General features: G+C 38.4%; 1 protein-coding gene across 1 annotated transcript; it reads left to right on the top strand.

Annotated features, from left to right (window-relative positions):
• LOC100496975 lies at positions 1 to 27,201 on the top strand. Its single transcript, XM_018091825.2, has 9 exons — positions 1 to 275; positions 530 to 663; positions 2,755 to 2,811; positions 4,655 to 4,742; positions 5,463 to 5,644; positions 6,969 to 7,092; positions 7,785 to 7,899; positions 10,856 to 11,092; positions 27,022 to 27,201. Exons 2-9 carry the CDS (start codon positions 589 to 591, stop codon positions 27,077 to 27,079), a joined length of 936 nt encoding a protein of 311 aa, XP_017947314.2. The 5' UTR covers positions 1 to 275; positions 530 to 588; the 3' UTR covers positions 27,080 to 27,201.
• Positions 27,202 to 27,663: the final 462 nt, after the last annotated feature.

The following is a 27,663-nucleotide window of genomic DNA, read 5'->3' as shown; positions in this document are numbered from 1 at the left end:
GACAAAGAGTTCATTTATTTATGCCATAATAATGCCAAGCAGATAATCTTTCATTTTCTACACAAATATATGCAACAAGATTAAATCAATAAAACTTGCACAGCACGTATAATCTACTGAACGGGTTTGCCTCTTTAAGCAGCTTATTAAAATGACCAAAAGGACACATTTGCTTTAGAGGTTTAACCAGCTTTCCAAGCTAACCATCTGCAGGAGTAGCATTTGTTCTTTGAAATTACAAAGCTTCTTTGATAAAGGAAATGTCTGCAGAATAGGTATGTACACTAAAGAGCATGTTGCATGAAACGTAGGCAGTTGTATGTTCCAGAGTGCACTGTAGACCCTCAGTTGGCCTGCTGTTACTCTATATTGTTTTTATTGAAATGTTTCCTGATGTAGATGTACAGGCTTTTGATAGTGCTTCAGTCCTTAGTTTGCTTTGTATTTTGTTCTATGCCCTTTTCTATGATTTGGAAAGCACGGAAACTGGCCCTCTACTGTATTGCTAATACATTTCTTCCAATGCTAGGATAAATGTTCCCTCCAGAACTCAGTTGAGTGGTTCTTTGGAATGAAGGGTTTTTCAGTATGGATGTCACACAACTCCTGACCTCTGTGAAAAAATCATTCTGCAAAATCCTCAGCATCTGCAATTTGGCATGGGTCAGTGAATATTATTTTATCATATTACTTAATTGGATAACTGTTAAATAATGGGAAAGGTATCTAATGTTAAAATAATTATTTATTCAAAGTACACATTAGTCTCATGTTATTAAGCATATGTATGTGTGTTTAAGAGCAAGCCATTGTATAAATATTTGAAATCCCAGAAAGCAATAGTAGTCATTGCTCCTTATCATAAACCGCTCAACAGGTATAGTAAGAAATGGAAGGAAGATTGCAGCACCTATGAGTTACATGTGATATAACTTGTTATTCTCTTCTGCTATCATCTTAAAACACTTGCAGCAAAACTAAGAACATTGACCTAGGTAGAGTTTGATTGGCCTACAAGGAAGGGCCTTGATTTGCAACTTCATTTAACCCTGACCGGTTCCAAAGGAAATTGATCTTTTTACACTGCAGATAGTCTGAGACATTTATTTTTTATTTTTTAGGGAATTATTTTCCCTTCTGTTCTGCCTCTCCATAAATGTAAATGCTATCTGACAGATGGTATCACTGACTGCCCTCTTCATTCTGATTCTAGCTTTTTACTCTTATTACTTATCATTATTATTATTTGTATTAACTTCTCCTTCTTTTGAGGCCGTCTACAATTCATTCTCCAACCAGGTCTTCAAACCAATTTCTGACTGTTAATAAAAAGGGGACCCTTGCCCTGCATAATTTATAGGAGTGACCTTAAAGGGGAACTCCGGCTGTTCCAAACCATATTCTTACATTAAAAATCATGAAAAGGCTGCATATTTTTTAATTGATGTACAGTATATTTCAAAGTTGCTTAAAAATATGTTTACTTTACTACTAAATGGTGAGCTACAGTAAAAGATTTTTATGTTATTATGTATATAGTGAGTTTGGCCTTACATTGTATTTTTAGCTTCTGTTTATTACCAAAAATGAACACTAATCTGCTGGCTTTTTTTTTTACTGAACAGAGGTAACATATATGTACTAAATTTAGACATAGCAGTTTATTCATTTATATATAAAAATCCTGTTTGAACTATTCTGCTTTACTACTGAGTACAGATAGGGTGTATTTATTAACATTGGAGAAGAGCATCACCAGTGATTTTGCCTATAGCAAACAATCAGATTTTTGCTTTGTTTTCTAACTTGTAGGTGACCGTTCAAATCTATTTGCCGATTGGTTGCTATGGGCAATGTCACCGGTGATGTTTGTCTGCAGTGTTAATAAATACAACCTATACTGTCCTCCTTGAGTTAGTCTTTAGAACAAACATCTTATCCTTGTGAGATTCTTGGTTCACTACAGTTCCTGCATCCAGTGTATTATGGTCTCTGCTATAATGCTTTTATCTCATGTTTTGCCTTTTTAATGAAAGGATTGAAGTGTCCAAATTGATAAAAAAATATGGAGGTTCGGTTAGGTTTGGCATGCACATTTGTCAAAGAGAAATCCATTCTACAATGTAGGCAGTTTAACAACCCTCAAAAGATATTGCCAGGGAATCCTAATATTGTGCGATACTCTTGCTTCATTGCTACAGTTAATGAGCACAGACAATATTGCTTTTGTTGCAAATAGTTGCATAAGATAAAATTCTTTAAGTGCTTTATTGTACTACAATTACGATAACTTTTTAAAAATATCTCCTTGGGAAAACATATTACCAACCAAACAACAGAGAAAAACAGGTGGATTCCTTAAGCGTAGCTGGCATAGCAGACCTCTGTGCTAAAACATACATGTTTCTTTTACACAAATAACTATGAAGGTCAAACTTTGCTTCTGGCAACAACCAAGATGACTATCACTATTCACTCATCAGTTGGTTTCAAAAATAACACATATTTTGGTTTCAAAAATAACACATATTTTGTCAACATTTTTGCTTATGAGGAAATGGCAGTGCCTATTAATATCGAATTTGTTATCGATACCAAATATGTTTGAAAATGCCTTTTAAAAAAGTAATAATTTTATGAGACTAGAGCAGCTACGTGAGTAATACATTTTTAAAACATATTTCTCTAATTTCTTTAATTTCTGTTCTTAAACTGCATTTCCTTCTTTTCATATTTGTTCCTTTTTCTTTCTAGAGCCCAAGGTTTTGGTATAATACATCCCAGCAGCTTGTACTGCAGGTCACCCAAGAGGTAATCAGATGACACCTTTTCCCCTTGGGCAAGGTGTATCAGACAGAATGATGGTTTAGCTGCATATTAATTGTAGGACAATAGAAGAAAAAAAACAGTTGGCTCCCTTATCTAGTAGTAATTGCTCTAAAGCATATATGTCAAACACAAGGCCTGGGGGCCAAATCTGGCCCACCTGGCTGTTTTATGTGGCCCTTGGTGAGTGTGTGACCATCCAGCCTGATCAATTTCCATTTTCCTCACATAGTAACTAAGACTAAGGGGTATATTTATCATGCTGTGTAAAAAGTGGAGTGAAGCATTACCAGTAATGTTGCCCAAGGCATCCAATCAGTAATCAGATTTCAACAGTAGCAAAGCATCTATTGGCTGCTATGAGCAACATCGCCGGTAATGTCTTAAGGTCCCCATACACGGTAAGATCCGCTCGCTTGGCGATCTTCCCCCGATATCCCCACCTACGGGTGGGCGATATCGGGGAGCTTGAAGTTAAAAAAAAAAATAATCTGATCGTTTGGCCCTGGGGTTTATGTAGGCGGCAATGGGGCAGTCGGTTCAGGGACCGCATCAATGAGCCGATGCGGTCCCCGATCCGACTGGATTTTCTAACCTGGCCGATCGATATCTGGCCAATTTCAGGCCAGATATCGGTCGGCCAGCCCACTCGTTTCTGCCCCTACACGGGCAGATAAGCTGCCGAGTCGGTCCAAGGGACTGATATTGGCAGCTTCTATCGGCCCGTGTATGGGGGCCTTTACTCGACTTTTTACACATTGTGATAAATTAATAAAAAAATTGGCCCGCGACTTAGCCTGTGTTTTAGATTTCAGCCCCCTTATGTGATTGAGTTTGACACCCCTGCTCTAAAGAAACAGGACTTTCTGAAGTAATCTTGAATATCATGCCCTGGAATAATACAAATATTTACAGACAGTTGGAACCCTTACAATTAGTTTATGTGGCAGGGGACACAGCACCATCCCTAAAAATTCAAGATTTGCAATCTATATACATATGCTGAATATTAACAAAAAATATAATAAATAAAAAGATGAAAAGGACCTTAGCAGAAAAAAGTCCAAATACAGACAGTGGTCTGAGCAGGCAGCAAGCAAACAAGTCCAAGGTCAGGGAAGGCAGCACACAAGCGGATGTCCAAAAACAGGGAGTCAGAATGCAATAGTACGCCAGGATCTCAGGATACTTGGAAAGGAACTCAAGGAACTCAGGACAGGACAGGAACTCAAAAAGCTTGGTCTTAGCAAAAGGGCTTAATGATCTAGCACAGGTAAGCTTAAACAGTCCACTAATTGGGCTATTGTCTGCAGCTGGACATAACAGGATATCAGGAAACACAGACAGGGGAAAAAATAATTGACATAACCCATCAAACCACTGCCTCCTGTGGCTCAAATTCGAGGATCAGCAACCAGTATACATCAGGTTCCTGGTTCTAAACCAGGGAGTTCCTTATACTGTGATAAAGGTATTACAGGAATTGTTCCTCACTTGCACCATAAATATTAGAACTAGGCAGATTCACTAGAGCTATAAAATTCTGTAGATTTTCGATTCAATCCTCCTTTTAAAAATCATGACCTATCTATCTATCTATCTATCTATCTATCTATCATCCATCCATCTATCCATCTGTCCATCTCCCTCTCTCTCTGCCTGCCTGTCTGTCAGTCCGTCCATCCATCCCTCCTTCTATCTGTCTGCTTTATTGAAAATCACCAGTTATGCTCTGGCAGTGGGACCACCAATGGTACATAAAAATGGTCTTTTTAAACAAGGTGAAATTGTCCGCACTGAGATGGATGCACTAACATCTTTTCTGTAGATCACATCTGCCCTGAGTCAAGTAGAAGAGGCTGGTACACATAAAAGTGGAAATGGTCTGTCTTTGAGCAAGAACCCTCAGAATACAGGTATTGAAGGACATAATTATTTGTAATGACCTAGACCACAAATTATTGGCAAGCTTAGGGATATGAGCATGGCAAGATGTAGTCTGAAGCTAAGCTCCAACACCCATTTTGCAGAACAGAACCTATTTGGAAACTTCTTTGAAGACAATCACTATATTATATAGTAATATAGATAAAGATTGTCCAATTTCAGGAACAGATAGAAGTTATTTTTCTATCTGCAGTAGACCAGTAAAGGTACTTTGGTGTTATTTATTTAGGGATAGTCATTTTTATGATTTACTGGGATGAAAAACATTCTGTGCCTAGTAAAATGTGCTGTTCCTATAGCAGACCTGATACTCAGTACTTTAAATAAAACTAATCACATTATATTTATAGGATCTTGCAAGTAAAATAGCAGAAATATGTTTCTTGCCCAGAGAAGCTACAAATAATGACTAATAATGACTATAAAAAAAATCCAAAAAAACTTAATTGATGGAACACCACTACTCACTTGGAAAAAGCAAGTTAATAGCCTGATGAGCCAGATGTCTTGATTACTGGTAGACGTTAACTCCATGCATCTCTGAGTGATGGTGTGATGCACTAAAATAGCTCATTGCTTCGATGATAACACAACAGTTCAGCCAAAATCACTTATTAATAAAACATATTCACACTCAAAAAGTAGTACAAATTAATAAACATAAATGTTAATTTGACTTCTGTCCAAAGAAAGTGAGGAGCTAAGAGCAGAATTAAGATGGTTACAAGACATCAGCATCTCCTCTATCAGGAGGCTCCAAATGGTTGAGGAACACCTGGAAAAGCTTGAATCTGAACTGAGTGAGGAGAAAGAACAGTGTAGAACAAGATACCAAGAGCTGATGGCAGAACAACGTATTGTAAAAGAACAGGTAACAGCACAATCAATGTATTAGAATTTTCTAAACAAAAAATGCAACAAAATGAAAAATGAACAAAAATGCAACAAAAAAAGCTATTACATAACACACATGGTGGAATACATACAAAGCTGCAAGGCCTACAAATCTACTATCAGGTGAAAATGAAAGTGCAGGTTATGGTCATACAGTACATTTCAGTACTTATATACTGATAGAAAATGAGTAAGGTAGTCATAGTAGCAGTGTCGGACTGAAACCCCAGGGGCCCACCAGGAAACCTTAGACCATGGGCCCCACTCTCCAACCTATTTTTAAACCTTTCCTCACTCAACCACTTCTATTCTCCAAGTCTCTTTTATTTATATGCTAGCATCTATCCTTCCATCTATTTCTCCTCTTTGTTCCCATTATAAATAGGGGATGATCATGAAGTAGGCAAATGGCTAGGAGTAGGAGGGCCCACTGACCCCTGGGCCCACCGGGAGTTTTCCTAGTATCCTGGTGGGCCAGTCCGACACTGCATAGTAACATAGTAAGTTAGGTTGAAAAAAGACACACATCCATCAAGTTCAACCTTTTTTGTCTATATAAAACCTGCCTAACTGCTAGTTGAAACCCTTCTGAAGCCTCTTGCATTTGCATGAGAGGGAAAATAATTCCTTTTTGACTCCAGTATGGAAATTGGACCAGTCCTTGGATCAGCAGCTGTTTTTAATGACCATGTATTCTCATTAGCTAAAAAGCCATCCAACCCCTTCTTGAAGATCACTAATGTATATGCCAGTATAACTGATTCAGGGGCAGAAAGAGAGCACATGCTGGTATTTTGGAGATACATATATACATAGAACAGTGATGACTTAAATTAGGACATAGTAGAGATATATATGCATTTATGCATACCTCTCCTAGGTAAGTGCAGGAGGATTCTATTAGCAATTATTTTATTTTTGTCATTATTTTTAGCTGTAGTTTTTAATACTATATTATGCTGGGTGCATTTGCAAATAATGCATTCCACTATTTAACATTTTATTCTCAAACCAATATGTTTATTTTTGTAAGTTTTACTAATGGTATGTGCATCCATCTCAGTTCCTGTGCCTTCCAAGTCCTTTCAGGTACCTATTGTTTCACTTATTCAATCCTATTGTAAGTCACGCTCCTATTTCTTCTGCTTGGGTGCTCTCACATTCTCACATCTACTACTAGCTGAAGCATGGGAACATTATTATCAATGCAGATGATTTCTGAGTTCATATTGATCTATAATGCTGAAACTTCCAGCTTATCTGAGACTTTTTTCTTACTCTTTTCATGACTATGGCTGCAGAACAGCACAATAAAAATAAAAGACATGCAAAGAGTAGAACATAAAATAGAAGTTCCTACTGCTACTACCACTGGAGACATGACATGCATGAAAGATGTTAGACAAGCAATAAGTAAGGAAGTAGGTAAGTGTATTTTTTTTGTGTAGATGAAACTCAGAATCAGTTTGTATACTTTGTAAATAAGCCATAGAGAGTGCAAGGTTATTTATGCCCTTTGCCTTTCTATAGAGATGGTTTCTCACCAAAACATCATTTGCCACTATTAATGGCACATAATAAAAAAGTGGCACACACTAAAATGCATTGAATAACCCGAGTTAAGCAAATTCCAAAAGTCCTAATTGAATGAATGAAAACCTGAGACCTAAGAAGTACCCACTGGGTCTTTCACAGGGTGTGCAACACTGCAATAAACCTATTTGCAGCCTGGTCCTTTCCAGGTAACCTGCATTATTTTTATAAAACTAGATTTACTGCTGTGAACTGAAGAGATTGCCTGTATACAAGCCGGATTGGACCACTATATCCTTGAGAATATACTTGCATTAAACAACTTTGTGTATGCTGAAAATTTTGTGATTGTACAATACAGCCTAGAATTTCTTTTATAGAATCTGGACATTTCCATTAGACACAAATTTTTTTGGGTTATGTCACATACTGTGTATGGCCTATTTTGGGTATTATAGTGATGTTTTATAATATACTGAATGGGAAGTAATATTCACATAGTCTGGTTGTTGAGTGCATGAGTTTCAATTGTTGTATTATTTATGTTTTAATGTATTTAATTAAATGTTTTTTTTTAATATCAGTATTAGGCGCACATGAAACCCAGCCTTCAACAGATGGCATAAGATCTTCAGAAAGGAATTCCTCTCTTACCGCCTGCTTATGCAGATCAAGGCCTGCTTTTACTAACTTTGGCAGGTAGGCAGAATGTTTATCTAATGTGAGCATGATTGTGACAAAAATTATCTTCTGTTCCATTGCCCACTACATGCAGTGGGGGTACCAGTGAAACAAGGACAGACAGGTGAATTGGCTCATATTGGCTCATTTAACCTTAGCAGGTCACAGCTGCCAAAGGAAAGGGCAGAATCCTGGACAGACTGTATAATTGCTTGTAATGTTGGTTCATTAAGGGAGAGGATCCATGTCTGAACAGTGAAGCTATCTGGCTGGATAGACCTAAAGTTTATCTCAGTTAGTCCATTCCTTCTACTGTGTATGAAATACTAGAGGCACTAACACTCCATTTAACCTAGGGGTATGGTGATTGAAAAAAACATGTTTTGCTGCAAATGCTCTACACATGACTTCCTTCTCTTCTCCTCACTCATCACCTCCTCTCACTCTCGCATCCAGGACTTCTCACGTGCTGCCCCATCCTCTGGAACATTCTTCCCCGTCCCATTAGGCACTGCCAGACTCTCCAAGCCTTTAAACGGTTTCTTTAAACTCACCTTTTCACCCAAGCCTATAACCTAAACCCCCAAATATTCACTAACCACTAGTTTTTACCTCTCACTCCGCACTTACTGTCACTTTACACACCTACATGAACTCTAACGCCATGCTAGTTACCCTGACCTTATGTCTCAGCCCTCCCTTTTAGAATGTAAGTTCTTGCGAGCAGGGCCCTCCCCCTAGTGCCTCCGATCCTTATCCAATGTAACTGCACACATTTTTGTGAATTGTTTATATGTACATGTTAACTGTTCTGTCTTTTGTACCCCTCTATTCTGTAAAGCGCTGCATAAATTGATGGTGCTATATAATAATAATAATAAATGTTTAACATGCTAATGTGTCAACTAGAAAAACGTATTAACTGAGAGTTTTTTGAAGTTCAGAAGAGTATGTAATATGTTCAATACAGGTATGGCAACTATTATCTGGGTGATTGGGATTCCTAGTTTTCTGGATAAGTTTTTTTTTGTATATATAAATACTATAGATGATGGTCTTCTCTTAAATCCTGTACTTTCTGGATATCAGGATTCTGGAAAAGAGATCCCATACATGCACTAGGCAGATTGCATAAACTCTACATGATGTATCCATACATGTGGCTACACCTCCAGATCATACCTCCTTGATAGGGCCTGGGCCACCTCTACCTTAAACACAGTACAAATACATCTCCCCAATTTTTCACCCACATTCTTGTGTTGATTATTTTGAAATCAGTGTTAAATATTGCCCATTGGCATCTGCACAGTTGCTGGCCCTTTTGTAGAAATAGTCAATCTGCCTAGTTCAGAATACAGTAGAACTTCCATTTACAGCATTGTTAAAGATGTTTTTGACCATATTGTGACTGGTGACCAGATACAGATTTTGCTTATTCTTCTTCTTCCACTAGGGCATGCCCTTGAAGCATCAGTTCAAGTAAGCAAGTTATATGTAGGCAGCACAAGCATACAACTGTGATTGCAATTTGTAATGTGGAAAACAGAAAAAACATACTTGTTTATTAGCTAGTTTGGGCGCAAATTTGGATCAGTGCAGTACTCATAGTAACAAGTCACACATTTAATTTCTTTTCTTCTGAGTTTACTAAACTGTTTAAATGTAATTTTCCTTTAATTAAACAGAATGCTATGTTTGGATTTATATCTCCTTTAAATGTGAAAAAAAATCATTATTGCATGTATGATAATTAATTATTATTTATTATTATTAATTACTTTTTCGTGTACTTTTAATTTATTATTTTATGGCAAACAGAAAATATAACCCCTAAAGTTTTTATCATAAAAGGGACTTATCATCTCTGCCTGAGAGGTTTACTTCTTTGCTAGTGAATTCTGCTGGAATTTCCAAAGAACATTTTGGGGACGGTATAAATTGTTACCTGAACATCAAACTAAATAAAGGTATAGGACCCATTATCCAGAATGCTTAGGATCTCAATACCTTAAGTCTACTAAAAATTAATAAAACATTAATTAAACCCAATAGGATTGTTTTGCATCCAATAAGGATTATATTATCTTATTTGGGATCAGTTACAAGGTACTGTTTTATTTCTACATAGAAAAAGGAAATCAGTTTTAAAATTCTGAATTATTTGATTAAAATGGAGTCTATGGGAGGCAGGCTTACCGTAATTCGGAGCTTTCTGGATAATGGGTTTCCGGATAAGGGGTCCGATACCTGTACAATAAAAAAGTTCCCTTGTCACTGTACAGTATATTGACAGGGCTATCCAGCTTTTAAACCACCTGAAGTTCATAGTGAATTAAACAGTTTTCATAGTACATTTGTTAACCTGCAAATGTGATGACTGACTATGAAATATAGAGAACAGTTGTAAATGTTAATATGCTTAGTGGAAGGTACCAAAAACCACAGAGCAGCAGATAAATAACACATTGCAGCTTATACTGCATATTAATGCACAACACCTCAGTGGCACACCAACAGGTTTTACTTGCAATTAAATGACGTAAGTACAAACGCAAGATAATTTATACCAGGTGGTATAAACTTCATGTGTAGCCAGCAGAAGCTTGCATCTAAAATCAATGCATTACTTGTGTCTGAAATAGCAGCTTACACTTGGTAATGAAAACATATGACTCAGGCTTTGCTGTGGTAATTTAGGCCTCTTTCCTGTTTGTCCTAATTTTTCTTTTTAAGTGATTCAGTACTCATACAGAGTACAGTATACAAAATTTTCAGCTCCAAATGTACAAATATTATATCTATAAGGGCGTCACATAAAAAGTGTTACTAAGACAATAGTACCAGGGATTGATATACAATACTAAATGTAAATATGTATGATTTGGGAGGAAACTTTTTATATTCCATATGTAAGGATAACACTAATATATGTTCTCCCTCTTCACCCCTTTTAATCTCTGTTTTTTTCTAGAACAAGTGCATGGACAAGCTGTAAGCATCTTCGTGTATTTGTTCCTCGTTCCCCACTGGATCTAAAGATTGGGAGCAGGGTCAAGGTTCTTCTGCCATCAGGCAGAATTGGCACAGGAGGAGTGTGCACTATGGGACTAGTGCCCGAAAAGGCAGAACTGCAAGTGGGTGTGCACATTGAAGAGCCAGAAAATTGGCAATGCAAAGTAGTATTTGAAGGGCAGCATTCATGTACTGGGTAAGTTCCTCCCTAATAATATCTCATTCAAAAGGCAAACTAGGACAACTATGTTTCTTAAGCCTGTTTTATATTGTAAATTAAAGGAGAAGGAAAGGCTAAGTAACTTGTTAGGCACCCCCAAGTGACTTTAATTGCTTAACTTTTACCCATGGCTGATGCCCCTGTCAGGAGAGAACCATACCAGCCCGGGGTAGCTGCAGCAAGCGTCTCCTCTTCCTTCGCGTGCTTGTGCATGCACAGTAGAGTGAAAAGCCGAACTTAAACAAAAAAGTCGGCTTTTTCACTATATTGCGCATGTGCTGGCCCAGGGATTCTGTAGACAGAAGACATCCGGGCTGGTGCGGTTTTCTCCTAACAGGGGCACCAGCCCGGGGTAAAATATATACCACCTGCCTAACATTTTGGCACCCCCAAGTGACTTAGCCTTTCCTTTTCCTTTAATTGTAGGGATGCACCGAATCCGCCTGAACCCCAAATCCTTTGTGAAAGATTTGACCAAATCCCAAATTAGGACAAGGAAGGGTTAAAGAAAACCATGTTTTGCACATGCAGAGATAATGTAGATTCACTCCCATCAACTCCATGTAATCGTTGCACTGACAGGCAAAGCATTGGCCTTTGAGTGTGCACAAGGAGTGGATTTTGGTACAAAAATACAAATGTATGCAACAAAATTTGTTCCATGTGCAGTCAAACATGTATTTTTAAAAGACCATAAGAATATATATCTCTTTAGGTAGTCATACAAGGACAGATTCTTTTGTCATCTGACTATTTGACCCTCAGGAATATTGTGCAATTTGGCCATCCACATGAAACAGAACTAAGCAGAAGTGAGAGCTGTGGCTTCTCTCGATTCTACATCTGTCAGGGCCACAACAAACCTACAAAAAAGGGCATTGGTGGAAGAAACTTTAAGTCTGGACAAACAAACATGGTCTATTCAAACAGCCCCCAAAACCCCCAAGGTGTCATACATAACCTTAAGGGCAGTGGCACACGGAGAGATTAGTTGCACGCAATAAATCTTTGCTATTGGGGGCGGCTGATCTCCCCGACATGCCATCCCACCAGCAAGAATGTAAATGGCCAGTGGGATAGCATACTCGCTGCCTCGGTTTCCCGAAGTTGCCTCGCAAGGAAAACCGAAGCTACACCTTTGCCATCCCACCGGCAATTTACCGGTGGAATGGCATGTCGTCGTGATTTGTTGCCCGCAATAGCGAACATTTATCATGGGCGACTAATCACCCTGTGTGCCACTGCTCTAAGGGTGAAGACAAATGGAGCTACTAGTAGCAGCTACTTGTCGTGGCTACTAAAATTGACAATGCTGATTATTTACTGATAATTGTCTCTATGTGTGTTTTAGCAGAGGCAATTCTCTGTATTGTCTATGGCAGTGCTGTCCAACTTCTGTTGTACCGAGGGCCAGAATTTTTCCAACCTACGTGGTGGAGGGCCGATAATGGAAGCCAGTTTTGACCACTCCCCTTTTTGAAACCGCACCCACTTGAAACCACACCCATGTTATCACATGACCATACCCATATTAATGGTTGTAGTTCAGCAAAAACCTGCCATACTCTGCCTGCCCTACCCTGCCTGTGTGTGCCATACTCTGCCTTCCCTACCCTGCCTGTGTGCCATACTTTCACTGTGTGTGCCATTCTTGGCTGGTTTGTGCCATACTTGGCCTGTGTGTGCCATACTCTGCCTGCCATACCCTTCCTTTGTGTGCCATACTCTGCCTTCCCTACCCTGCCTGTGTGTGCCATACTTTCACTGTGTTTGCCATTCTTGGCTGGTTTGTGCCATACTTGGCCTATGTGTGCCATACTCTGCCTGTGTGTGCCATACTCTGCCTTCCCTACCCTGCCTGTGTGTGCCATACTCTGCTTGTCCTATGATGCCTATGTGTATGGCACACACAGGCAGCCTACAGTGACACAATGCTGGCACTGCTCCTACAGTCTGCACAATAACTATATATTAAAAAAACTTTTTAATTGAAGTTCCACCTCAGTATATGTTCTTTTTGTAGTGTGCAGGGATTATTTGTGGGTTTCTACTGCTCCTGAGGTGTGAACAGGGGAACAATGTGGGTGATTACAGCCTGAGGTGTGAACACTGCAGGGGGTGAACAATGCAGAGATTAAAAGGTGTGAACAAAACAGGGGATTACATATTTAAACAATACAGCCTGATTACAGCCTGAATCTGAGGTGAGAACCATGCAAGGGGGGCAGTTAATCACAGTACTGATACCATTTAAAGCTTACACAAGAGTAAGCCATCAAAGCAGCCAGACAGGTGGGGGGCCACACAGAGGGCCCGCGGGCCGCCAGTTGGACAGCACTGGTCTATGGCATGGTATTTTCTGGAGTTTAGTAGCTGTAAAAAGGTAGCTGCTACGTGTAGCTCAGTGTGTCTTCACCCTGATAGTTAGGCAATCTGGTCAAACCAGCCATGTCCACAATGTACATTTTAGGAACCAACACAAAGCATTTACATAAATGCAAGATGTTTATCTCTGTAACTGCAGTACATCCCTTCAGTGGCTCTCAATATGTGATTTATGGTGTTTTATTATAGTGTTTTATTTGAATTATAACCAGGTTAGATATATTGTGCTATGTGAAGGTCTTTACGGCCAGCCACTCAGCAGCATTAAGTCTGATGGACACATTTTTCCAAGTTCGCCTGCTATGAGTATGTAGATAAGAATATTACAGTGTTCCTTTTTACACTGTTAGATTTAATCATCACAATGTTTCACTGAGTGGAAGGGATCCCTTCTGCCATATTTACAACACAATGGATAAGGATGTAATGCTGTACACAAACCTCCTGCTCTTTATCATATGGTGGAAATTCTCAGCTTGCTTAAGGTTACTGCCTGACATAGCGAATTCTCAGTCTGCAGATAAAGACAAGCCACGAATCCACCCCTACACTCTGATAAGCTTCTTGATGTGCCTGCTCCTGGAGCCATTGCATGGGCCAGGGTGCAGGCACACGGAATGGATTTTGGCACAAGACTGCTTAACTATTCAGTTTTAAGCCAAATTCTTCTTTGTTTGCCTGCACCCTTGCCAACTTAATGCCTTCAGGTGCAGGCACATTAAGAAGCTTTTCAGAGCACAGGGGCGATATTTTATGTTTATCCACAGCTATTTCTGGCAGTAACCTAAGATGATGTTAAAGCTGAGTTGCTGCCTGGACTTCATCTGCATCTAAAGTAAGTTGGGCCTGAAATTGTTGGTAGCTGTACTGAGAAAAATATAGCATTTTGAAACTAAAGAACTGTCATCCCCAGGAAAATATTTATTGGGAATTACATGGTTGTGACTGTGAAAACTCATTAAAGCTTTGGGAGCTGATATGTGGTAAGGAGCAACTTAAAAAGTATAATTAAAATCACATATTTACAAACAAGCCAAGCCCTTTAAATTGATTACAATTATAATCATTCCTTAAAAATCAACTATAACTAAGAAGATAAAATATCATCTTAAATTTGGCTTTAACTAGCTTTAACTTTAACTGTACATTGGAGCAATTCATACATGTGTTCAGCAGGTTTTTTTTGTTGATTATTTTTATTTAATGTAATATTATTTTGTTATCTACATATTGGGGCCGATTCATTAAGTCCGAATTACGAGTATGATTTGCGACAATTCGCATTAAATACGAAAATTTCTGACGTGCATTCATTTTGCGAAAAGTCAGTCGTGCTTGTATGAAAATATTGTAGTGCAATCCGAAACTTATGAAATTTTTGTATCCAAATGATCGTAAACGGCGCAAAAACCTTTCTGACTTTGAACCTTCAGTGCATGATTTTGGAAGCCTCCCATAGGACTCAATGGCACTCTGCAGCTCCAACCTGGCCCAAGGAAAGTCATGATACCGAAGCTTGAATGAATTGCGAAACTTTCGTACTCGTTGCGACAAATATGATTTTGTTGCAAAGTACGAAAAAGTCGAGCAAATTAACGAAAAAGTTGTGGACAATACGCACAGTTCTAAAAGTTAGAAAAAATACGATTTTTTTTCTATTCGTAACCATTCGTACATTTATAAATGGGCCCCATTTAGTTAGCTTTTTGGTTCCCAGCATCTTTTGCAATAGCGACCTATCATTCATTTTTAAATTCCAAGTGAAAGAGACATCATGGAATTGCAAACCATTTAAAATCACTTTAAAGGCCAGTTATCTTCTGCTTCTTTCCCTTCTCTTGTCTTATACTTCTTTAATCCATGGCAATTTTTTTCTATAAAAACTTGTTAAACATGCCCCAGATTAGGGCTCAATTTTGACAACTAAAAAGGGCACTTGTTTCAAAATAAAAAATAAAGAATATTTAAAAAAAAAAGGGCACTTGTTTGTAGTTTTATTTAGTTTTAAGATATAAATACATCAATAAACTATTATTAAAGGAAAAACATAAAGGATGGCCTGTTCCATTATTAGAATGAGAGGAAGCACAAAAAATGAAAAACTAGGTAAAAATAGAAAAGGGAAATGAGAGAAGGCCAGAGCATAACCGATATGTCATATACACCATGTATGCCATTAATAAATAAATGGAATGGAGGTGGACAAGACAGTATCTTCTAAATAGCATAAATCCAAATAACTATGAAGGTAAAAGCCACGACTATACAGAGGCTTAGCTAGCCCTGCCTGCCAACAGGATGTTCCTATATTCTGAGGTGGACTGAAAGAGGATTTAGGCTCTCCAAACATTCCTAAACTTTTCTTGAGACTATTTGTGTAAGAAAGCATATTCTCCATGTGCATTTTTCAATCACCTATGATTTGTACTTTTCCAGTACCTGGGGTCCACCTTTCTAGCAGCTTCTAGAGAGAAAGCAAAAAAATGTTGTGAGGCTGGAGATGGTATACATAAGATTACAAGTGTAGGGTCTGGGAGTAGCTCCAGGCAAAACATCTTAGAAATATTTTAAAATAATGTAAGACAACAAATTTGTAGTTATTAACATTCCCACCATATGTGTTTAATATCTCCTCTTTGGAGCTTGCAGCATCATCATTCATCTGCAGTGGGGGGGAACATGTTATGTAGCACCAAAGGACATTTATACCATTGGGAAATTATTTTATAATTGTTTTTCTGCACCTTGCAGGCTGTTTCCATAATATAAGTTGAAACAGGTTTCCCAGTCTTGGTCTTTAATAGAGCAGTTATGAAATAAGAGAGAGAAAGCCCTGCACCTTCCACCTTATATATAATTCAGACGTTAACATAGAAACCCACATAGTGTGCAGATCTAATAAAAAAACATACTTGAAACCCAGTGCCCACCATAGAGCACATGGAAAGAATAGGAGATAGACTGCACCACTCACTTATGGCACTATGGTTGCTGGGATATTGGTAAACTTCATGTCAGATCATTTCAAACAACTGTCTATTGAGTATTATTAAAGGGGTTGTTCACCTTTAAGTTAAATTTAAGTATGATGTAGAGAGTAATATTCTGAGACAATTTGCAGCTAGCCTTCATTTTTTATTACTTGTAGTTTTTTTTGTTATTTCACTTTTTGTTCAGCTCCTCTGCAAGCTCTCCCTGTCTCCAGGCTCCTTTCCCTGCCATTTTGTTTCTTTTAGTAACAACTTATAAGAAATTGTATGTTTTAATAATACTCAATAACCAGTTACTTGATATGATCTGACATGAAGTTTACCAATATCCCAGCAACCATAGTGCCACAGTAACCATATGTAAGTGGTGCAGTCTGTTTCCTTCTCTTTCCATGTGCTCTTTGGTTTGCACTGGGTTTCAAGTCTCTTTCCCATCGTTTTGTGAATCTGGGGAGTAGCAAAATGGAATAAATCTGGAAGAATAGGTGCAATTGTCACTAGGCATAAATCTTTAAAAGGAGCATTTTTTTTCATGGTGAGTTTGAAACCAGTGAACTAACTGAATCTCTGGTGAAAACTGTGAACTGTAGTTAGCAAGCTGTCAAGAGAGACAACGCCACTGGAGGACCATACATACAAGAAAGGGGTAGTTTTCAGTGCTATGTTTATTTAGGAATTCTTTACTAAGCATTCCCACAGGGAACAAAGGGTTATTCTATCAGGGATGTCATAGACCTAATCTTACAGGAAAGTAGATGAGATCTCAACAGTCTATCCAAAATCAGTAGTGTGTTGTATATTATTAGAGAGAGAGTGGGGTGGTCCAAAATGTTTTGTTTCAGGTTATGGCAGGTGCAACCCTAATGTCTTTTAGGGCTCTGGCACACGGGGAGATTAGTCGCCCGCAACAAATCTCCCTGTTAGCGGGAGACTAATCTCCCCGAGTTGCCATCACCTGCATTCCCACCGGCGACTTACATTGTCGGGAATGTATGAAAGACATTAGATACAGTTATACCCAGATTTGTTTACTCTTAATTCATGAAAAACATGTTCCGTGTGAATGAGTGTTCAGCAACTGCTAAACAGATAATGGAAAGCACCTATTATTCATGTGTTTATTTTTATTTGATAAGTATTTACTGTTGTATAACTGTTGCCAACTCTGAGGGCAGGAAGTTCACTGAGCTCACCAACCTTTTTGTAAAGGATAACATAATGTCTTTATTCTTTAACTTATGAGACAGCCATTACATAACAGCTATGAAACAAGCAAAATAAATTTGAGCCTCTCTGTTACTCTGAAGGACAAAACAAAGCATTTTTCCCATATATATTTAGTATATATCCCTTTATATCCCTTGTGGGTTCTATTAAACCACTTTTATGCACTAATTAATCATTTTGTGAACATTACGACATTGCTGTGCCACATGTTCCTGCTGATGTCATTACCATGGAAACCTTTTGCAAACAGAATGTGCTTGTGAGATCAGCACCTATTTTTGCTTCCTCTTTCTCTCATCTTCTGACGTGAAGTGTGGTATTGCAGCCTGGAACAAACCAGAACTGGTTTCATGCAGCCTACATTGCATAAACTTAAACATGTTGCCTTCATTTAAATACTAACAATTCAAATTGTGGAACAAGATTTATTCATGGATATAATTTTAAAAATTACGGGAGATATGTAATGCTGAATTGCGCGCTTTCAGATTTTTCAGTTGTATTGCATATTGCCCACACACAAAAGTGCCCCTCTTATTGCTCAGAAAGCACTTATGTTCAGGCATATATATATATATATTCAGCACCTTAATCCAGGGCAAGGTGATGATGAATGGTATGCCACGGATGCACTTGCCCATGCATGTAGCCTCAGATCAGTGGCGTAACAATAGAGGAAGCAGACCCTGCAGTCACAGGGGAGCCTGGGGGATAGGGGGGCCCAGACTGTGGGGTCTGCTTCCTCTATCATAGCTTGTAAATCCCTGCACCCACCAGCTCTTAAACAGGAGAGCAGGCAGCTGGCAGGAATTTATAAGCAATACACGGGGCGGGATTGAGTTTGCTACTCTGTGCAGGGCCATCCAAGATTTTCTTGCAGGGGAGCCTGGTTCAGAGTAGTTACGCCATTGCCTCAGATGAAGGTGCAGAGTGCAGTGCCAGCAGGCAAATGGAGCCTTGTCCTTACTGCCTGCCTTAGAATGATAAGGACAGGGCTTTCTTGCACCCTGCTCCAGCCAGCATGCACCAACATGCACCAACATGCTGGCCTGAATAAAGTTAGGTGGTGGAATGGGGGAAAACTATGTGCTTTCCTCATCTGCTCCTCATAAATACAGTGCTGCTGAATTCAGGCAGTGCTATATTTATGTGAAGAGTGCAGGTTCTTTACACAAAAGAACTGATGGAGAGTTAGAGTACAAGGTGTGAAAAATACGGACTATCTGAACTTCAGCTTACCTTCTATATCAAAAGTAACACTTAAAATGTCTTTTAAAATGCTCCCTGTATGGTATAGTGGGCATCCCTTGACAATCCCTTAACAAAAAAAAATGTTTACATTTGTGGGAGTCCTGTACTTTCCACCTACAGACACTCCCAGTTGTGCCACCAGATTCAGGCTAGTTGTAACGCTGCACACTCCAGAATCCTGCCATCAATACACAATCACAAATGAACATTATATGTAAATGACTATTGTGGCATGCTTGATTCCTGGTGTCCTTTTCCAAACTTCAACTGCTAATTTTTTTAAAAAATATCTATTTTAGGAAATAACCTTAACACACTTTAAAACTTACTGTAGTTTAAATCTATCAGGAAAATACCTACACTAGTCAAATCAGCTCTACTTCCTGTCCAATAAAATATTATTAGATTTCTTTGATTAATTATTACTGTAATTGATTTTTGAATTACTTCCTTTAAAGGTAAGTTTTTCTGTAATGCCTGGATGCAAATATGTTATATGTTCCCCATCTCACACACACATTTTCCAGAAATAATACTATGTCCTATATCCTTGTGTAACAAACTTAGAAACTATGTGCTGCTTTTCACAATAATTATACACAATAACTACAGGAAAATGAAACTGAACCTTGATCTATTTACCAGCTACCTGAAATGGACAGATTTTAGAAAACACAGTGATCACATGGTTGTAATGAAGACATTGCACCTATTAATGTTTTTTTTTACTTTTATCAGGCTAACCTTGAAAAATAATTACTTTAATTTTAGATGCCAAAGCATTCTTCCTTTTTTTCTCCATTGTTCATGGAAGCATCAGCAGAGATACAACTGGGGTGAATTTTAGAACATACAGAGTATTTTATTAATTGCTACTAGTAGGTTAGATTAATGTTACAACAACTTACAGTACAGCATTCTCCACCACCACCAAACAACTGATATTGTATTTCCTACAATGCATACTAATGCTTTTGATAAAATTTATTTTAGTTAAGTCCTTTTCATACTTCTAGATCCCATCCTCTCAAGCAGCCAAGGTGAAACTCATTCCTGCAGAACAGCTAGTAAATAACAGCAATGTCAAGGTCTCTTCCTTGTGCTGTAGAATGAAATGGAGGGTTAATTAAAGAAAACAATGCATGACCCATGCTTCTTATTCCTGGCCAAGAATTATGAGAATAGACCATAGGTTTGCACAAACCAATATATATATATATATATATATATATATATATAAAAAGCCAATATTCCCCGTTATCAGTGTTAATGGAGACATATCCTATAAAAATTATGAATGTACCAATGAATTATACTCCTCTAGATATAGAAGGATTGTGCTTAAAAAAGTTGTGTTTCTGACTGATTTATTGAGAAATTCGCCCAAACCCCCACTAGCCCCGCCCATCTGTTCCACTTCCTGCTGGCTGAATTCTCTGGATGAGCTGGGGAGCCGGCGGCCCTCCGTACCCTGCACTGTAGGATAGGAACCAATCAGCAGCTAGGCTGACCTGATAGGGAACTGAAGCCTGTCTGTGCCTGTGTGAGTGCAGGGCTGTGATTGGCTCTCCCCCTCCTACTGTGCTTCTGGCAGGGACCGTTAGGACACGCCCACTCTCCATTTCAAACTCGGGCAGAGAAGAGATACGATCTATAGGGAGCTCCAATAAAGGGGCCATTGTTACAGATAGGGTTAATGTTTAGCCCAAAGAGAAACAAGCACCGTATATTATTCATAATTGCCTACAGGGTTAGGGGTTTTCCCATTTATCCAATATTTCTCCTTTAAGCTTCTGCTTAAGGCCCCGCTCCCCTCAGCACATGACTGGGTTTAGTGACTTACAAGTGGCCATGCACATACTGATAAAATTGTACAAGACAATTTGGTGTTGGGCAGATGATCCTATTAATACATTTGTACTATGGGATATTGGTGGTTTGCAACTGAGCAGGTTTTAAAAAAATTTCACGTTAAAATTAAAAGAGCATCAGCAACAGTAGGTGTCCTTTAAATCTGACTTTAATCAGTTGTACAAACCTTTGGTTTCTCTGCTCACATGAGCTAGATTTTATGTTAGTGGTACTGATAAGATCTTTTCATTAACTTTCTGTTAGCAAACATTTTAAGAAAGATTGCAACTTGTACATGTATAGCCAGCTCTAGGAGTCCCAAGTGCATAATGGGCATGAACCTCACAGCTGGAAGAGAGGATGTTCCAGGAGGAAAAATAGACACTTCACTGAGTTATATATAGCCCCCCAATTGTATAATCACTAGAGACATGTCTGCCAAATCAGTGTAGCATAGTGTAGCATAGACAAGACAAGTTGCAAGGTGGTTTATATAATCTAAATAAACATATTTTAAAAAGCAATAGAATGGTAGTCACTAAACCATTCTGCTTTTATAAATACTTCCCTAAGTAACTACAATAAAGATTTTATAAAGACTTTTTATGTAAAAAGTACCCCTCTATCTTAAAATTAGGGTTACCAGATTACTTGAAAATTTAGGGACACATCTAAAAAAATCAGCTCGAAGTACTGCACTGGTTGCAATCAATTTAAATATAATCTGTGGAGCCCTGCACCATGAATTTATTAGATGTGTCACTGAATTTTCAAATGAACTCTTGCTGCAAAGTGCCAAAACTCTGCACTGGAAAGGCAACTTCCTGTGTGTTTCAACTCCAGAGAAGTTAATTTAATGCAATAGTATATTGTTGACATAAATACACTTGTTTGTTCAAAAGCGCTAAGGTTGCAGGTGGTGGTCCCATTTGCTCCCATATTATTATGGGCCATCGTCAAAGCCTTTTCCCCACCCAAATCCCAAGATTTTAAGCATCCATGGTAATACCACTGTCATTGGAAAACATGTTTTTTTCAAAATGCATAAGTCAGTAAAGCTTTTCCAGCAGAATCCTGCATTGAAATCTGTTTTTCAAAAACACAAACATGTTTTTTTTATATATAAGGGGCTAACCATATTTTTCATTTCCCAGGGTGCCACAGCCATGTGACCTGTGCTCTGCTAAACTTCAGTCGCACTTTACTGCTGAGCTGCAAGAGTGATATCACCCCCCTCCCTTTATCCCCAGCAGCAAATGCAAAATGGTTACAAAAAGTTTGGCTGTATATAAGTTTCTCTTACAGGTTCTTCTGACTGATTTGGTAACCAATCCTTTTGCCCTATGTAGTTTCCACTGGGATATTTAATGGCATAGTCTACAAAATCAAAATTACTAAATTATTAAAATATAACCTTTTATGTGGAGGTGAGGTATAAGGGTTCAATTAGAAATGCAGACTAGATTGGGGGGCTCCAAAATGGATAGTGCACATTGGCACAATGTTAATGTTCGCTCTTAATTTTGTCAAAATATCTGCACATGGTTCCTTCTGCATCAGTACTGCCTCTTCTGGTGAATTAAGTTCATCTATTGATGAGGGAGAAGAATGCTTTCTGTTTAGCCATAATTCACCATAACTTAGCTCAATGCAGACCAGAGCTTCAGGTCAATTTTATCTGCATACTAAAGCAATTACGTGCCAAAATTCACTCCATGTGCCTGCGTCTGGGCTGACATTATGGCTCAAGATACAGGCATATCTGGGGCAAATTCTCAGCCTGCATTTATCTGCCCTGTGTGGCAGGAGCCTTAGTATTGTACATACAATCTGCAGTTGGAATTACTGCAACCTTCTTCCTTATCTCTTCTAGAGCAAGCTTGTCATAATGATGAGCAATACCTACCAATGTACAGTGGATGGGATACAGCATCTATTTTATATTTTAAATTTGGGGGAGAGAATGAATTAGAATTTGCTTCTGGGCACAGTGACATTATATGAATCAAAAACAAAGCAAAAGGTAATCACACAAAGTAGAGTATGGGAATATCTCTTACCCACAGTTATGGTGGGTCCAGGTGCTCATGCCCCAGACCTCTCAGCACAGGGAGCCATCATGGGAAAATCAAACTTGGAAAAGGCAGGCACTCCGGATTTTTTCAACAAAGTTGAGAAATGCAGCAACAAAAGTAGTTTACATTAAAAATGTATAAATTTTATTGGATCCATATGTAAAAACATATGGATCCAATAAAATTTATACATTTTTAATGTAAACTACTTTTGTTGCTGCATTTCTCAACTTTGTTGAAAAAATCCGGAGTGCCTGCCTTTTCCAAGTTTGATTTTCACAGTGACATTATGCAACGGATATAAGTCTTGTTTTTATTTTTCTTTACATCATTATTTGGTACTTACTTGTTTATATAGGTCATAGGTTTTTAAGCAAATTAGGGCTACCACATCCTGCTTTATGCTAAATCAGAAGATTTGAAAGACTTGTACTATGGGAGCACACATTTGGTGTAATAATGATACATATAATATAAGATTTGCTAAATTCTAAAAGTCAATCAAATCTAGCTGGACCCCGGCTGTCTTTGCTGCAATTAAAATGGTTCTCTTGCTTACAGCTATTAGATCTTATAGAGAGAGTTGCATAATTATTCACATTCTGTGTTCCTTGAATTTATAAGCAAAAGCTGTTTAAAACACAAATAGATACAAAGCATTTACTTTATAATGCTAACCTGGAGACAAGTTGAAAACGGCAAACAATAATGTTTTAGCTAGAGCAAGCTGACTTGCATTTGTACATAGGAGCAGAATTACAATGGTTCACTTCTTGAAGTGCCCCATTTTAATGAGTAATTGACAAAACGAATGCCATGTTAGCCATTGCAAACTAATCCACTTTTATCTGCTGTAGTACGATTAATGAAACAAAAGTCTGATTGCTGCTTTGGATTAAAATAGAGCAGGTGCATTATTTTGGTGGGTTTTCAATACGGGGTGTATGGGCTTGTTGTGCACTTTAAAACCTGCCAAGCTTGTACTTTTGATTTTCTATTTTCCCAGTATTTATTGACAAGGACAGGGATCTAGTTTACCTTAGCCCTGGGGCCAACACGACAGGCTGAAGTAAAACTATAATATTCTCTGGGTACAGTGGGCAAATCAGTTATCCCCAATGGCTATAGAACATTTCAGGGGTCAGCATCATTAGAGGGCAGGTTCTGGGTGTGTTTAGTGATTCCAGATATGAGAGGGCTAAGGCTAATGTCAGTCCAGGCTTATGGCGTATATTTTCGGCAAGCTGAAAAACATTTGCCAAAAATACCGGCATACGCCTCCTATCGGTGGGTGCAGGCACATGTAGCCAATATCCACATAAAAACGCCAGAGAATGCAAAGTCTTGCATTTTTATGTGTATTTCGGCTACATGTGCCTGCACCCGAGCGTATTCCATTCATTCGGGTGCAGGCACAGGTAGGAGGCATATGGCTGAATTTTCAGCAAGCGTTTTTCAGCTTGCCGAAAATATACGCCATACGCCTGGTCTTACATTAGCCTTAAAGAAGGTGTATTTTCTCATACATTCTTTAATTTTTGGCTGGTTTTGTGATTGTCTCTGGCTGGAAAAATCTGGAAAATCTTACCTTTCCACTCCTTTTCTAGTCCTCTATGTGTTGCTGTTATAACAGGAGGTTCACTTTAGAATAGCACTCTCCTCCTAGCTGTTCTTGTCTCCAGATGTTGAATTGGTTTGTTCTTCTTAGCATACTCTTAGGCTGATGCCACACCAGGCGTATGGCGTATATTTTCGGCAAGCTGAAAAACGCTTGCCAAAAACATGCGCCGTTCGCTCCTACCTGTGCCTGCACCGGAATGAATGGAATACGCTCAGGTGCAGGCACATTTAGCCAAAATACACATAAAAACATAAGACTTTGCATTCTCTCAAAATTTTATGCGGATATCGGTTACATGTGCCTGCACCTGAGCGTATTCCATTCATTTCAGTGCAGGCACAGGTAGGGGCAAATGGTGTGTATGGTGCATATTTTCGGCAAGTGTTTTTCAGCTTGCTGAAAATATACACCATATGTCTGGTGTGGCATTAGCCTTACTTCTTAGAGACAGTCCAATCCTCCCTCCCATGCTGTATAATATCAATAAAAGGCACTAAATTTGCCCAGGTTCTGTAACCCATTGCAATCAATTAGCATGTAGCATTTGCTGGCCCAGGTGCGCTTAACAATCTTTGATGTCCATTTGCACACATGTGTGCCCTTTCAATGTTGCCACGCAATGGCAAGTTTTATGACCTGTGTAGTGACATAGTGATATACAAAATTTTGCTTATTTTTCAATATTACAGACTTTGGGGCATATCATTTTTTGCCATCACTACCTGTCACTTTGCCGTTTAATTGCTTTAAATCATGTTTGGATTCTGGTTTTACAGATTTTGGTCAAGCCTATCTAGTGTGATTTACTGGTATTTGACCCTTGCCTATTTTTTGACTATCATTCTTGCTGCCCACCTTGAACCCCTTGCCTGTTTTTGACTACATTTTACCTTTTCCTTGCCTGTAACTTGTTTATACCCAATCTGAAGTAAGTAGGTTCCCAGCAGCACACAGTTCTAAACATGTGCCAGCTGCCCTCCCTATGGGTTTTAGCCTGCCAAATTATTACAGTCACCTGTTTAAAATCAAACATATTATTGGTTGCTATATAGGTTACTGCTCCTGGGAAAAACTTACTTCCTTTTATTACATATAGGGAATAGTGCATAATGATTTATATTTGCATACCTCCAAACATTTTAATTATGAAATAAGGCACAATTAAGACATCACTTCATTATACCCTGACACTGCCTAGTTTTATCCTGGCATACCCCAGTCTGCTCAAACCTCTCCAATTTTCAGGTCAGTGATGAGGGACTGTCCTGCCAATATCAGGACCATTGGGATGCATGTATTTGTCATAAAATATGGATTTTTTTTAAACTTCTTAAAGTCCAAAATAACACTCCTGAACAAAAAGGTGAATGTTCTAAAATGACCCATTTAAATGCACAAAAATGTGCAGGCTTGGTTACAAACAAGTGAAGGTGTAAAGCGCTGGTTTAAAAGCAAAACTGAGGATGTTTTGATGCAATTTACAAAGGAAATTCTATAGATATATGCTACTTTGCAATTTATAGCAAATGCCAGTACGCCTCCTTTTCAGTCTACTCTAATAGATTACACACAAAGTGAACGCACGGACAGAGGGGAACTCTGGAACTACTATCAATGTGAATACATATACCTGTATAATATATATCTTACAACAAACTTTGGAGCATAGCCAAGAGGATATGTCATTAGGGCTGCTATAAGAGGCATGTTCAGTCAAATGTGAATGGTCAGGGCAAGTAGAGATTAATTTCTACAATGCAGCTCTCAGATGTGAACAGATGTGCCGAAAACATACCAGTAAAATATGCCTTTTAATTTAGAAAAATTCACCCAACTACTAATCAACAATATCAAACGTTAATATACATTGCAAGGGGATACCAGAAAAATGTGAAAAATGATGGGGTAGAACAATCCCAGCACTGAGACCCTCTAAACTGTGGCTGGGTGGCACCTCATAATGGCCAACTGAACAATGTGATTCAGTACCAGACAAAGTGTTTTTTTTAAGTAATTAAGCCTCTACTGTGTGATACTGTGAAGCCCATTCTCCTCTCTTCCTTTCTTTATTTTTAATAGCCCATTAAATAAATGACAGGTCAGGGTGCAAAATGTAAAAAACAGCAACAATTTTGCATTTTATTTTTAGCAGTTTTCACCCTGTCCCTGCCAGGAGCGCCCACACTTAATAAAAAAGAGCGGGACCTAAACTTTCTCAATGAATTCAGCAGCACTATATTCATGAGGGTTGGGCTGGGGTCTGCCACTGGTATAATTGGGGTACACATCTGCCCATGTATAAGTGAAAATGGCTTCTCTTGTTTTAGGGTTCACCAGTCAAATGATTGCTAAAATGTGGACGCTCATGAGAGTATACACTCAAACCACTGTAGGCTAAATAATCTGATCTCTCAACATGTGGCCTTTTAGTAACAGCAAGTTTTATGGTATAATAGCATTACAAACATATTCTTAATCTCCTTTTTGTCACCTTTTATCACACAGGAAACAAGACAACGGAATATCTATTCCTTTTAGTAAAATATTGATGGTTTGGGAGTAACCATACACAGAAGATGGCTATGTTTCAGGAAAAAAGAAGTTATTTTTCCCTCTTTTTGTTGCAAAAGCTGTTCGTATAAACTCCTTATTAAAGAAAGATGTGATTACCAACCGACAGATTGCCTATTGTGTCCTGACTCCTGTTTGTGTAATGATGGGCGCAAAATATAGGGCTAATGGAATAAATGGTGCAGCGTAAACAACTAATTAGATGCTTGCTTTCAAGCAAGTGATCGGTAAATGTTGGCTCTTGATTGGTTGATTGGGTCTCAAGAAATGGTGAAAACTTTCCCCCAGTTATTACATTACCCCAACAATCTTTTAAATGTTATATTAAATCACTAATTGCTAGCTAGCTTTATTGCAGAACCCAAAGATTCACCACAATGGAAGATAAAATGCTAAAGCAATATTTTCTAAAGTTGAGCAACGCCAAGAACAACTTCATGGAAGTGCAAAGAGCACATTTTGATGAATGGGGCTTAACTTGCAACTCACTGCAGGGAAAAGGGTGGGAGTGCAACGGTGCTTGCAGTCATAAATGGCCCCTCTGGAGTAGATTTTTAATAAATATTATATATATAT

The sequence above is a fragment of the Xenopus tropicalis genome, chromosome 2, assembly GCF_000004195.4.
Source record: "Xenopus tropicalis strain Nigerian chromosome 2, UCB_Xtro_10.0, whole genome shotgun sequence".
In the NCBI taxonomy this organism is placed as follows: domain Eukaryota; kingdom Metazoa; phylum Chordata; class Amphibia; order Anura; family Pipidae; genus Xenopus; species Xenopus tropicalis.
Note: the sequence above shows the minus strand (reverse complement) of the source record. Positions and strands in the feature narration are given on the sequence as shown.

Bases quoted from the DNA above. Each gene is read 5' to 3' on its own strand.
- LOC100496975 (XM_018091825.2), top strand. From the start codon at position 589: ATGGATGTCACACAACTCCTGACCTCTGTGAAAAAATCATTCTGCAAA. The intron at 664-2,754 runs GTCAGTGAATAT...TTTTCTTTCTAG, and splicing joins GCATCTGCAATTTGGCATGG to AGCCCAAGGTTTTGGTATAA. The intron at 7,900-10,855 runs GTAGGCAGAATG...GTTTTTTTCTAG, and splicing joins GCTTTTACTAACTTTGGCAG to AACAAGTGCATGGACAAGCT.